The sequence below is a fragment of the Periplaneta americana genome, chromosome 7 (genome assembly GCF_040183065.1).
Source record: "Periplaneta americana isolate PAMFEO1 chromosome 7, P.americana_PAMFEO1_priV1, whole genome shotgun sequence".
NCBI lineage: Eukaryota > Metazoa > Arthropoda > Insecta > Blattodea > Blattidae > Periplaneta > Periplaneta americana.
In genome coordinates this window covers 117923283-117936606 of record NC_091123.1, presented here as the reverse complement: position 1 = coordinate 117936606, position 13324 = coordinate 117923283, and the positions used below count along the sequence as shown (strand labels likewise).

At 37.0% G+C, this 13324-nt stretch overlaps 1 protein-coding gene across 2 annotated transcripts in view; it reads left to right on the top strand.

The window, feature by feature from the left end:
- Nucleotides 1–13324, top strand: part of LOC138703388 (probable serine/threonine-protein kinase dyrk2) — a 155027-nt gene that overhangs the window by 81743 nt on the left and 59960 nt on the right. For both annotated transcript variants that reach the window (XM_069831215.1, XM_069831214.1), the window contains one exon: nt 2970–3097. In XM_069831215.1, coding sequence (XP_069687316.1) covers nt 2970–3097 — 128 coding nt within the window. The remainder of the gene's footprint in view (nt 1–2969; nt 3098–13324) is intronic.

The following is a 13324-nucleotide window of genomic DNA, read 5'->3' as shown; positions in this document are numbered from 1 at the left end:
GTATTCTTCGGAGATACATTTCTACTTTTTTAGTGCCCAACCACAGGCATTAACTGCTTAAATTTAGCATTATAAAACATATCTAGTTAATATAATGCTATTTTTAACTACGCAACAGTTTGTGAGTAGACCGGGTAGCAGCAAAAATCATCGCTACGAGCGCGAGGAGTAAGAGGTAACTCTCGCTAATACCAGATGGAGTTAGATTTTATTAATACGTTAAGGGGGAGTGGCGGGTGAAATTTTGGTCATTTTCAGTAAAGAATAGCATTTTAATTTCCTTGTAAGAAATTAATCAGCAATCTCTAATTTATATGTTGAGCAAGTTTCAATCCTCTGTGGCACTCGAAAGCATACAAATTACGCAATATATAAATGAAGGGTTCAGAGCCATGGTGGGCCAAGCGCCATTTATTAAAAACGGAGAAAGCAAGGGTTAAAGTTAAGTGAATACCACAGTTTAATGAAGATTGACATATCATTTATTTTTAATGTGTATACTTTATATTACTTGCTATATGTTTCCATTGAATTATGGTAATAACTTCATTTTAACCCTTGTTTTCTACGGTTTTAGTAAATGGCACTTAGCCCACTATGGTTCCGAACCCTTCAAATAGCTGCACCCTTGAACTTCAATTCCATGCAAATTTTACAAGCTATTTTCTCACACTTTTTTCAGTAGGTTCGAAGTGTAAAGGTTCTTTCAATTTTGATGCTAGGAACATGATATTTTTATTGAATATTCTCTACACTGTGATTAACAAAATAGCGCATGGGCTTTACAATTAAATGAATACTTTTGGAAATAAAAGATGAAATATTTATAGTGGCAATGGCAAATTTCTATTTTTAAGTATGCAGTGATTATAGTAGTAAAGATATAGAAAAAGCTTTTACTTGTTCTACACATTTCCTTAACTGGAATATATAATTGAATTTTATTATTAACAGTAATATACCTCTTTTTGGTTTCAGGGTCTTATATTCATATTTTGTATGATAATAGAATGCAATTCTATAGGCGTAAATTATTAATTACTAAGGCTTAAAGAAGTTTAATGCGTGAGGATTTCCTAAATTTGCCACTGGTCTTACAAAAGAAAAGTTTAAGCATTTTACTAAATAATTGAGCGACATATTTCATTTTGAAATAAGCAAATTTTTCAGAATATTTTTGTTAATAACTACTGAGAAACTAATTGACTCATAGAAATTAAACTTCACCACATCATTATCTATCACATCGTGATTAAGTGTACAAAAATCAAGGACGTAAGTTGAAAAATGTAGAAAATAGGAATTTCACTCATCACCCCCCTTAAAGAAAATAATAATCAATTTTGATAGCAGTAATTCCAATATTCTCTAACTACCCCTAGGTATAAATAGCATAGGCCTATTTATAGGCGCCGACTTTGGGGGGGGGCAAGACAATTTCTGTCCCCTCAATTTATAAAACCAAGGGCGTTCCTCTACTCCCTCAATCAAATTAGTAGTGGAGCCTCGCCCCTCCAAATAATTTGAAGAAAGATTCATCAACATCATCATTATGACAAGTATTAGGCCGAGTGGCCTGTTACGGTCATGTTTTCTGTCCATATCTTTTGAGATCTGCCAATTGGATCTTTTTCTCCTCGATCGATAATTTTAAAATTGCCTTCGGAAATCTGTGATTCCTCATTTTAAAGAATAATTGGCAGCGTACAACATTGCCACAGCATACTTCACGCGCACGTGCAATACAATAGTGCAGGAGAGAATTTAAATTATCAAAAGACAATAATGACCTTAGCCGTTGATTACTGTAAGCATGACACCAAACAAACCCTCTTTCCTTCACTAACAATATTCTTTGCACGGTTCTCGATCCCACACCACATGCTTCTGCAGTCGTTTCTTGTGCGTTGGCAACGTTGCATCCAGCATCAAGATGGCCGACAGCGTTCTGCTCGTCAACGTTTTTAAAATAATTATACACCTTAAACACCATTTTCCGCGCTTATCTGTGCAATACTTGTCTTTTTGCAGTCTCTTCTTCCATTTCTTTATCTTACACAGACACAGACACACAGTAAATGTTAGTTTTACTTATTCAATGTGTTGAAACAAACGAACACGGAAAGTAATTGTTATAGACTGATTCCGACTGGTTCTACTGTACAAGCTTGTGACGTCACATACCGGAAATTCTACGACGCATATAACAGCTGACCGCCTTCCAAAATGCCGTCTAGTTTTTTTCTAGGTCATAGCCTAAGTAAAAATGATTATTTTTACATACAGAGGATCAGCTGTCACAATGAATATGTTAGTGACGCAACTCACAATGTCCCCTCACTTTTTTCCTCCTGCATTTGATATGAGTAATACTCACAAATGATGCAGCGGTGACTCCACTTCTTTGTCTATGATCAACATTTTTTCAGTTCAGTTCAAATCTATCAACTATTGCGATTGAACAGTAACGGTAATCTCTGCTAAGCGGAAATATTGATACGGAATTAATAGTGTATTCGACTGTATTTTTGCCTAATATCAGTTAACAAATTATTATTAATGTTAAAAATTGTTTCACAAACAATTAAATTTGTTACGAAATGTTGGCACTGCTACAATTAGAAGAAATATGCAAGAAAAATGTGGATCGATCCTTCAAAAATACATTCAAAGCCGATAGTCTACATATCGAGAAGAAACAAAAAACGTAATCATTAATTTGGACTCTATTTTATTTATATCCTAATGTTGAACGCTAAGCTAAATAATTAAGTTTTGGATTAGAACCAGCAGACGAGACAAAAATGCGAGGAGTAACTTGTGCCCTCATCATAAATCTCGTAACATCTTTTGTGGATCGAAATCCGATCGCTTTGATGAGAAGCCACCAGCTGACAAAGCCCATATCAGACCACTTTATGGTTTACTAATAAATATATTATACTTATATGGAACTTTTCTTGTTTCAGGTTTCAGCGTCGGGGATTCCCTGGGCTTCGAACCGAATTTAGATGACGACACTGCGAAGCGCCGCTCAGTGCAAGGAGGTAGAAGCACCAACATCGGCGTTCAGACATTCGCGGCTCAGCAGCTTGCGGTGAGGACATGGAAATAATTTACTGACACTTATTTTTATGCTAGTTTCAGAAACAGAAACTCTCTCATTGAACGATTATCCCTTTGTATCTGAGAGCATTCTTGGTTTATATATTATATGAGAACCATTCAATTACTTCTACTTCATCTTTCATCATGACTTAAAGAGGGAATACGCTTTTTGATCACCAAATTAATGGCACTCTTTCGGTTGAAATGAATTATTCTGTAAAACTAAGTACACAAAATCAAATTATGTAAGACTGAAAGGTCACAGAGTTATTAGCAGCTAAAACTACTGTTTGCCACAATTTTACTTTCTTGTAGGCCTAATTACTTTCCTCTTTCTCTGTAATTCAGTGAGTAGATATGAGAGTGTTATTACCACATTATTGTATATTGTATTCCTATCAATATTTACCAATTTGAATAATTTTACATGTATAGGCGACACTATTTTGAGGAAAAACAGTACCATTTAGTTTTCGAGAGCAAAGTTCAAAATCACTGCTGATTAAATTTTCTGTTCCAACCCTTCAACAAAATTTATTGTGAAGCCAAAATACGCACATAATTCGTTCTATACCCGAGAAAACTGCCTTTTTGAACACTGTAGCGGCGCCCGAAGCGGTCGTCGATATCACTAAATGACGTAATTGATAATTAGATTTGATCGCGTGTCTTTCAACTTCATATATCGTGTAGCAAAAATAATCATTCGATTTTAAAAGGCTATATCTTTTATACTCATGAATATAGAACCCTGAGGTAAATTTTAAAATACATGTCGGAATAAAAAGTTTCCCTTGGTAAAAACCATTCGACAAGATTATAAACAACGACATGTGGAGTTTTGTGAATTCATTTCGGGCATGGAAACGTAAGATGACACTTTTCTTTGACGCTTACAGTGTTTTTCACCATTTCCCGAAAGATTTACGGTCCGTTTTTTTATGCGGAAAACAGTGTTGCGGGAATCTCATACCTGGGTATGTTACAGAACTAGTTTTCCGTAATTACAAGCAGATTCGAATAATTTCATTTTTAACAGGACGCAGCAACATGGCATTGGCACCTGTAGGCTATATCTGAGCATTTCTTATAGTGAGCTTCCTCAACGATGAATCGACCGTAAGGGACCCACAGATTTGACATTTCACCACTGGCCACCAAGGTTGCTCGATCTCACTGTCTATGATTTTCTTCTTGTGGAGGATTGTGAAAAACTCCGTTTATGTGGCACCTTTTCAAAAATTGTGGAGAACTGCGACACCGTATAACAACAGTAATAGATTCTCGTTCAAGTATGGAACGAGTTTGACTATCTTGTAGATGTCTGTTTTGCATATTGAACATTTGTGAAAACCGTAAGTGAAACTGTCAATTCAAATGTGCATTTAAAATCGAATGAATATTTCCTTCCTCAAACGCATCGTATGAATCAATATACAATATTAATCAGTCCACTTGTCTACGTTTATTTATTATTTTCGCTATTTTCAATCGTTATTAAAACTGAAATAGAAGCGCTGCGAATTAGAGAATTACAACGACGAAAATTTTCTACCTCTAGTCGTGATGTGCGTGATGCCTAAAACAATTTATGAATGGCTTAAGTCAGACACTGTACAATGTAACAGGAGATATACTATTTCATGAATATTAAAATTTTAAGACAAAATGACTATAGAACAAGTTTAATACAGTTTTTTTCTATCTTGCAATTAATGTACAGTAAATCTTTGAATTGAGAAGAGTTCTTCAAATGACCATTACTCTTAGATTCCTGCGAATGAGTATCCTGTTGTGCTAGGAGAAATCATATCATGCCTGGAGTTGCGCAGCCTTGGGTGTGTTACGCCACTAGCCTCTATCACGTACGACACACAGTTGTTGGGCCAACTCACGCTTTTGTGTTCAGATCACAAGTTGTGTAACATGGTCATTTTCCTCATCACTTTTGTTGAAGATCCTAGTTTCGGATTTACATTATCTTCTTCATGTTATTTCGCTTTAATCATTCAGATATTGAATTCTGGCGTCCAGAGACAGACGACCTGTGTAAAATGATTGATTGATGAAATAAGACAACAAAAATAAAGCGGGCTACACTCGCTGCTACTTGATTGAATGATTTCACAACGTTTTTGCACGATCGTATTTTTTTTTGTCGACATTACAGATATTGTTGATAACGCCATGTAAGTAGATTAATTATACAAAGCATTGCCTGCCAAGAAACAACATTACATTTCAGCTTATAATGTAAAATAAATTAAAGCCAACTTATATGTATTAAGCGATAAAATAGCAATGTACTCAATCCTATAGCAACAAGTGACAAAGCTGTCTTTAAACATCCATTGCTTAACACTTCGGCGGGCGCGTCTTTTCTGATAACACGACCAGGCGCGCGGAGCACACTGTGCGCCACACAATTTTTCATTAAAAACGGCCTTTTCTATAATGTTAACTGGATACAAAGCGAACACTCGAATGGAGGAATAGGCGCGCGCAGAAGAAATAGGAACTTATCCCCTCCACACACAACCGTACAATCACGGCATGGTGCACACCGTGCGCCGCCACGTCAGCCGGAGAGTTAAGAAAAAAATTAACCATTTATATTTTGCATTTCAAAATACGATTGTGCAATTGAAATATATATATATATATATATATATATATATATATATATGTGTGTGTGTGTGTGTGTGTGTGTGTGTGTCAATAAATTCGACATAGCTTAACTACATTAAGTAATACTGCACCTGTCGACTGATGCAAAGCTTTATTATGCTACAAATTTTTGCGTAGAAGACTCTGTATCAAATAGGTAGGTTATTTAGCTTCGATGGAATTGGCGATAGCGAGACGGTATTTGGCGAGATGAGACCGAGGATTCGCCTTAGATTACTTAACATTTGCATTACATTAGGGGAAAACCTCGGAAAAAACTCAACCAGGTAATTAGTACAAGCAGCAATCGAACCCACGCCCAAGAGCAACTCCGCATCAGCACGCAAGCGTCTCACCCGACTGTGCTGCGCCGGTGGCCTTATGTAGAATAAAGGCTGGTTCACAATAAACCGGGAGCTGAAACGACAACAAGAACGAGAACGGAAATATTGTTAAAATAAATGTATTTGAATGCTCACATTCACAATTATCTATTGTGAACGCTCACATTTAAATACACTTATTTTAACATTATTTCCGTTCTCGTTCTCGTTGTCGTTTCAGCTCCCGGTTTATTGTGAATCAGCTTTAATTAGGTGTGAGTGGTGCGAGAAATGAAACAAGGAGAATATATGGAAAGCAATGGGAGTACAAAGAGAACAAGGGAAGTACAAGGAGAACAAGGGGAATATAAGGAGTATAAATGGACTGTAAGGAGGATAAGGAAAATGCGATGAGAACAAGGAAGATACAAGGAGAACAACGGGTTTAGGAGAAAAACAAGGGAAATATAAGGAGAACAAAGTGAAGAAGGAAGAGGGTTGCATTTCAATGTGACGGTCAATTCTGAAGTTCCCTCCCCTTACCTGGTGAGGAGAAAGATGCTTAGTTCTACGTCAAAATATTATCATACTTCGGGATACGATAGCTAGTACAAAGAACTTCACAGAACTTAATCAAGAAGTGTCAATTTATTGTGTTTGGACTATGATGAAAGGCATTTTCAGACTCGTGTAAAATTACTGCGATGTACCCAAATACATGTGCCATTTCCGTGCAGGTTTTCTGCGTTATCATATGATGAAGGATCGGTGGAGTGGAGAATTCCTGCACGAAAATATCACATGTACTTCGGTACATCGCAGTAATATGATATGCGTATATCATCACTTAGTGATTTAAGACGGCGCTCATTCCGTCGGATCCCGGCCACTTAGTTACTCGTAATGAGTGCACCTCTAAACATTAGTATGTTGGACATTGTGCCACTGTCACACATCTGTGACACAGTGCATGAGGGTTGGCCCCTAAAGGGAAACTAAGAGGTGGAACTTAAAACGAGAGGATTCAATCCGGCATCGGAATTGAAATCCGGTGTGGGTTAGTGGATAGAGCGTCAGCACGTAGAGCTGAAAACTCGTGTTCGAATCCCGGTGCCGGAGAGAATTTTTCTCCGCTCCACCGATCTTATGTAGAAGGTAGACTGAATTCGTTGAATGAATTTGCTGTTATTCACGTACCGTTATCCAATGATCCCCACTCGCGGAACCTGCTTGCTTGCTTTCTGCCGGCGATTTATAAATTGGACACGCCGTAGTGGACTCGCGGTGCAAGTATGGGGAATTAAAATCTAAAACACAGATATTCCTTAAATTGAAGATGATGTATTTTCGGTAGTTTTCTTGCTTTCGTGCATAATGAAACTGTACGATAAAATTTTATGAAACACTTGTCTTTTTCTTTTTAATGTGTATCTTATTTCTTAACAGATTTTATCCTCGACCATGCCGAAATGTAGTAATTATACACCTAGTAGCAGTCCTTTAATGCATGCCATTAAAGTAGGGGAGAGTCGGGTAGTATCGGACATCGGGTAGTATCGGACAGTGCGTTTCTTTCATCTACCACCATATGGTAGTACCTGAATGACATGGTTACGTTTCTCTATGCGACATCACAGAAACGTAACCATGTCAATCAGGTACTATCATCGTGTGGTATATGAAAGAAACTCACTGTCCGATATTACCCGATGTCCGATACTACCCGACTCTCCCCTACACCTACTCATTAAAGTTCAGGTGTTTTCAGCCAATGACAACTCAGCTTACAGGTGTTCAGCCAATAACGAGACAGTTTTGTACCGTTATAAAACCACAAGTATCGATTATTCTCGGATATGCAATCGAAAGAGAATTAGCGAAAAGTAACGGAGGCTGGAAATCCAATACTGTCGCAGAAGGTTATGTTCTGTTACTATAATAATTAGCGTTAATTGTAAATAATATTCAAATAAATTCAATTTGTCATCTCGTTTTTCAATGTCGAATTCAATAATCAAGGTTATACCAAGTTTAACGGGATTACACAAGGTCAATGACATTATTGTTCCTCGGAAAAAATCAATACTTTCGCGTCTGCGCACATCTCACAATTCACGACCTAAAACAAGGTCATTTCCGATCTTGTCAGATACAAATAAAATGTATACATCTGAATAATTTCAAGTTAGAAATATGGTCGAGCATAAAAAGTCGTATGAAACTCGCCTATAATGGTAATTAAGAAGCTCGTATGGAAATTATGAAACTCGCTTGCGCTCGTTTCATAAACATCCATACTCGCTTCTTAATTACTATCATTATAGGCTCGTTGCATAATGTACTATTATTTTTGTATGTTATTTGGCAACGTCAAAGTTTTTTTTTTATTCGTTATTTTACGACTTTCGTAATTATCTAGCGTCTGGGATGAAGATGATAATGCTAGCGAAATAAGTTCAGGGTTCAGAGTCGAATGTTATCCAGTATCAGCTTTAACGAGTTGAGGGAAAACTTTGAAAAGTACCTCAACTAGGTAACTTGTCGTGATCAGTTTAAATACCCGGCTCGATCGTTTCAAAGTCAGACGCGCTAACCGTTATTCCATAGCGGCGGACTTTTTATAGTCCTACTGATGTCAAATTTTCACCCAATTTGACAGAATATTTTTCGAAAAGCATCCATACAGCTCAGATTTCATTAAATACTTATTAATAATTTACCAGGCATATTCATATATAAAATGAATTGTAAATTAGCTCAGATTTCGCATACTGAAATTTTTGGGCATTTATAGGCACGAAAAGTAAGAGTCGCGAGGCAAGAAGTTCAGACGTGGCCACGAGGTGAAAACTGTCAGCTCCACTATCCTGTTCAATCAGGAAAATAAGTGGTCTTCAGCATGAGATGCAGAAGTGAATACCAATTCCCGAAGAATTAAATGAAAATCAGTTTTTTTTTTCAATTTGTCTTAAATGGAGGTTCGATGTCATACTATTCCACGTTACTAAATTCATGTCATATTTCAGTTATCACGTTGGTAAACCTGAGAAGACGGCGTAAGTACGGAAATTCTTGACTAATATTTAACTTGTAATTTATTAACCGTGAAATACGAGGTTGTACGGAAATCCCCAGATCAGCTACAGCTCCTGGAATAGGAAATACATTAACTGACGTGTTGCATTCAAAAGTCGTGTCTGTGTTTGTACAACTGTCCCCCTAGCCTAGGAGCTTCAGTGGGCGACGGAATTACTTTCACCGTGACGCATCTCTTGAGAATTGTAATTCAAGAAGACAGTAAACATTTTATGGTACAATATACATCACTCATCTGAAATACAGCTGTGTAAAATAATCCAGGCCACTCGCACGCTCTGAATGTGTCATACATAGTTCATCTCGGATTCTTCTTCAAAATAGTTTCAAAATTTAAAGCTCAAGGTCGACTTTCTACTTCTTAATTCTATTTGTATTGCCATTGTACTGAAGTTGTAACAGTTCCTAGTGTTTTTGCTACTTCTCCTCGATTTATATGGTTCAAGCTGAATTAGCCCCTAGAGCCCGAAAAAATGGCATATCTAAATTTCGAGATACGGCTTAGCTAAGTTATAGGATTTACATGCTATATATCTTCAATCTCCACCATAAAAAGTTAACTTATATAGAAACATAAAGTATTCATACATACAGAGTGGAAGTAATACCTAAATCGGAGGGGGGCTGCAGACATGGGCTCCCTCTTCGCGCGGGTAGTCACTACAACATGGGGCGGCGGGATCGTGGACCCATCAGCGGGCAGCGGGACCGAAGGACCATCAGCTGACAGCGGGGGCGAGGGATTACCGGCGGTCAGCGGGTGTGAGAGTCTACCAGTGGTCGGAGGGGTCGAGGGACTACCAGCGGGCGGTGCGGTCGAAGACCCATCAGCGGGCGGCGGAGACCAGCAGTGACGGCGAGGTGCCACGGAGATTCAGAATTTTCAAGTAAGGACAGGCCTACTAAGACTACTGCAGGTTAATTGCCGAAGTATTAGAAATAAACTTATTCCGTTTTGGAACTTGGTCGATGTTTATAATCCAGATGTAATAATTGGGACGGAATCATGGCTTAGGGAAGACATAAATGATTCGGAAATTTTTAGGTCGGATTATAGAGTCTTCAGAAAGGATAGAAGTGAAAAGGGAGGGGGAGTTTTCGTTTGTACTAAGATAGAAATAAGTAGCAATCTTCTGTGGATACATGAGGAAGTTGAAATATTGAAGGTTCAGATAAGAAATGGGCGGGAGACCTTAGATGTAATAGCATGTTACAGACCACCCAGTGAATTAAACAATTTAACTTTGCACAAACTAAATGAATATCTTAATATAGTATCAGAAGACCGAAACGTAGTAATTGCTAGGGATCTAAACCTCCCGAAAATTAACTGGTAGTAAATGGTCCGACGCGTGACAATGCCCTCTTAGATGTTTACCTACTAAGACCTGTCTCTCTCTTTGTCAACTCTGAAAGTCTTCATAAAATAAGTGATCACAATAGCGTCTTATTAGAAATCTTCTGGGAAAACACAGTAAATCCGAGGTCAAGTCCACTGTCTGTCTGGAACTTCAACAAAACCGATGTCCATGAATTACAAACGTTTATACGAGAAAAGCATGATGACTTTCTAAGGACTGAAGGAAATATGAAAAATGTATGGCATAAATTTAAGAGTATAATTTTCGAGGCATTAGTAAAATATGTACCTTCTAAAATAATTAAGAAAAATCCGGACCCTGAATATTACACTAATTACATTCGCTACTTAAAGAAAAAGACAAGGCGCGCATTTAGTAAACGTAAACGAAGCCATGAGCATTGGGAAAAATATGTCGAATTAAGTAAGAAACTTGAGTGTGAAAAAAGGATAGCTCAGGAAAATTTTCTAAAAACCATTTTAAAAGAAGATGAAAGTAACAATTGGAGACAGTTTTATAATTATGTACGCAGGAGAAAAGGAAAAAATGAAGGAGTAGTGCTTTTACGAAATCAAAACGGAGAAAGTATAGCTGATGACAAAGAAAAGGCCGACTTATTAAATTCCTATTTCATTTCGGTTTTCAATAATAATAATAATAATAATAATAATAATAATAATAATAATAATAATAATAATAATAATAATCCCGCTGATAGGAGTGGTTGTGTCACAGACCGTGAATGTGAACCAAATTCGACATTCAAAATAACTTCCAAAGGGGTTAGAGAGAGACTAACGAAATTAAAAAGTCGGAAGTCTAGAGGACCAGATAGTATTGCTACAGAGATTCTTAAATTAGGTTCCGAGGCCATAATTCCATACTTAATGCGTATATTTCATGTTTCCATAAACAATGCAGCTATTCCATGTGACTGGAAATCAGCTATAGTGGTACCCATACATAAAGGTGGAAATAAATTAGATGTCGGGAACTACCGATTAGCCTTACATCTGTCGTATGTAAAGTCATGGAGCATTTGATATCGGATTATATTCATGTTCTAAGTGCGAAAGACTGGTTTTACAACCGCCAGCATGGTTTTAGGGAAGGCTTCTCATGTGATAGTCAAATTACGTCGCTGGTTCAGGATCTAGCTGAAGAGGTAGATAGAGGCGGAAGAATCGATGCAGTTGTGATTGATTTTTCGAAAGCATTTGATTTGGTGCCACATGACATATTGATAGATAAGTTAAGTAGGCTAGGAATAGATAAAAGAGTGGTGCTATGGATCCAAGAATTCTTAAAAGGTAGAACCCAGAGAGTTAGAGTAGGTCATGAAATATCGGAAATTGGAAATATAAGTTCAGGGGTGCCACAGGGCAGCGTTCTGGGTCCATTATTCTTTATAATATACGTAAATGACCTATGCCAGAATATTACATCAAATGTGAGGCTATTTGCAGATGACTGCATTATCTATAGAAAGATTAGAAATAATTCAGATGTAGATGCTATTCAAACAGACTTGAATAAAATTTATAACTGGGTGTTAATGCATAGGATGAAAATAAATGGTTCTAAAAGTAAATCTATAACATTTTGTAAAACCCGAGAGGAAACTAGTCTTAATTACGAATTCAGTGGTGTTGTAATTCCGCAAGAACAATGTTGTAAATACCTAGGAGTGTATTTAAACTCCAAACTTTCTTGGGGAGAGCATGTTGATAATGTTACGGGTAAAGCATGGAGGGCACTCCACTTTATTATGAGAATCTTGAGAAAGGCTAGCCCCAAATCGAGGGAAATAGCATATCTAACGTTAGTGCGACCGTTAATGGAATACGGAACTACATGTTGGGATCCCTATAGAATATATCAGATAAATTCCTTAGAAAGAATCCAGTACAGGGCAGCTAAATTTGTTAAAGGTAAAAGAGAAGATGGAAACGATACGATAAAAGAACTTAAATGGGAAACTTTGGAAAACAGACGTAGGAAAATTAGAATAACATCATTGTATAGAGCACATCTAGGTCAGAAAGCATGGGTAGACATAACGGCTCGGTTAGAAAAGCCACCGTACTATGGTAGGAACGATCATGATTTTAAAACCAAATGTAGGAAACAGAAAACGGATGTAGGTAAATTCTCATTTTTAAATAGAACTATAAATGATTGGAATGACCTACCTGCAGCGGTCTTTGAGGGCTGTCCTTCCTTAAGGAGATTCAAGAATAATTTAAAAAGTTGTGTATAAAGTGCAAATTAAAATTAAGGCGACATTTAACATTTAATTTTTTAAGGTGACATGTATTTATTTAGCCTGACGAGTTACTTCCTTGGTTTGAATTGTAAATTATTTAAAAATGGCGTGTAAGGGGGTCTTAGGCTAGAAATGTTTAGTTTAAATGTAGTTCTGCTTATAAGTACAGTATGCATAAGGGTGTAATTATTTGACTTATTTGAATTGTTGTATCAGTGAAGCGAGGTGAGTCACTGAAGTTATGGTTTTACAGTGCAGCGAATAGTTCCGATCAGTGATAATTTATAGCGTCGATGAAATGTGTTCTATAGTGTCAGTGAAATGTGTTACAGAGTGTCAGTGAAATGTGTGCTAAAGTGTCAGTGAAATGCGTCATAGTGCCACTACAGTGAGTGAGATGAGAATAAAGTGAAAGACTATTGAAACTTATGTAGGGCCTATACATAATAATGTAGGTTGTAATGTAAAATTAGGTATATTATTTATGTTTTATTATTATTGTG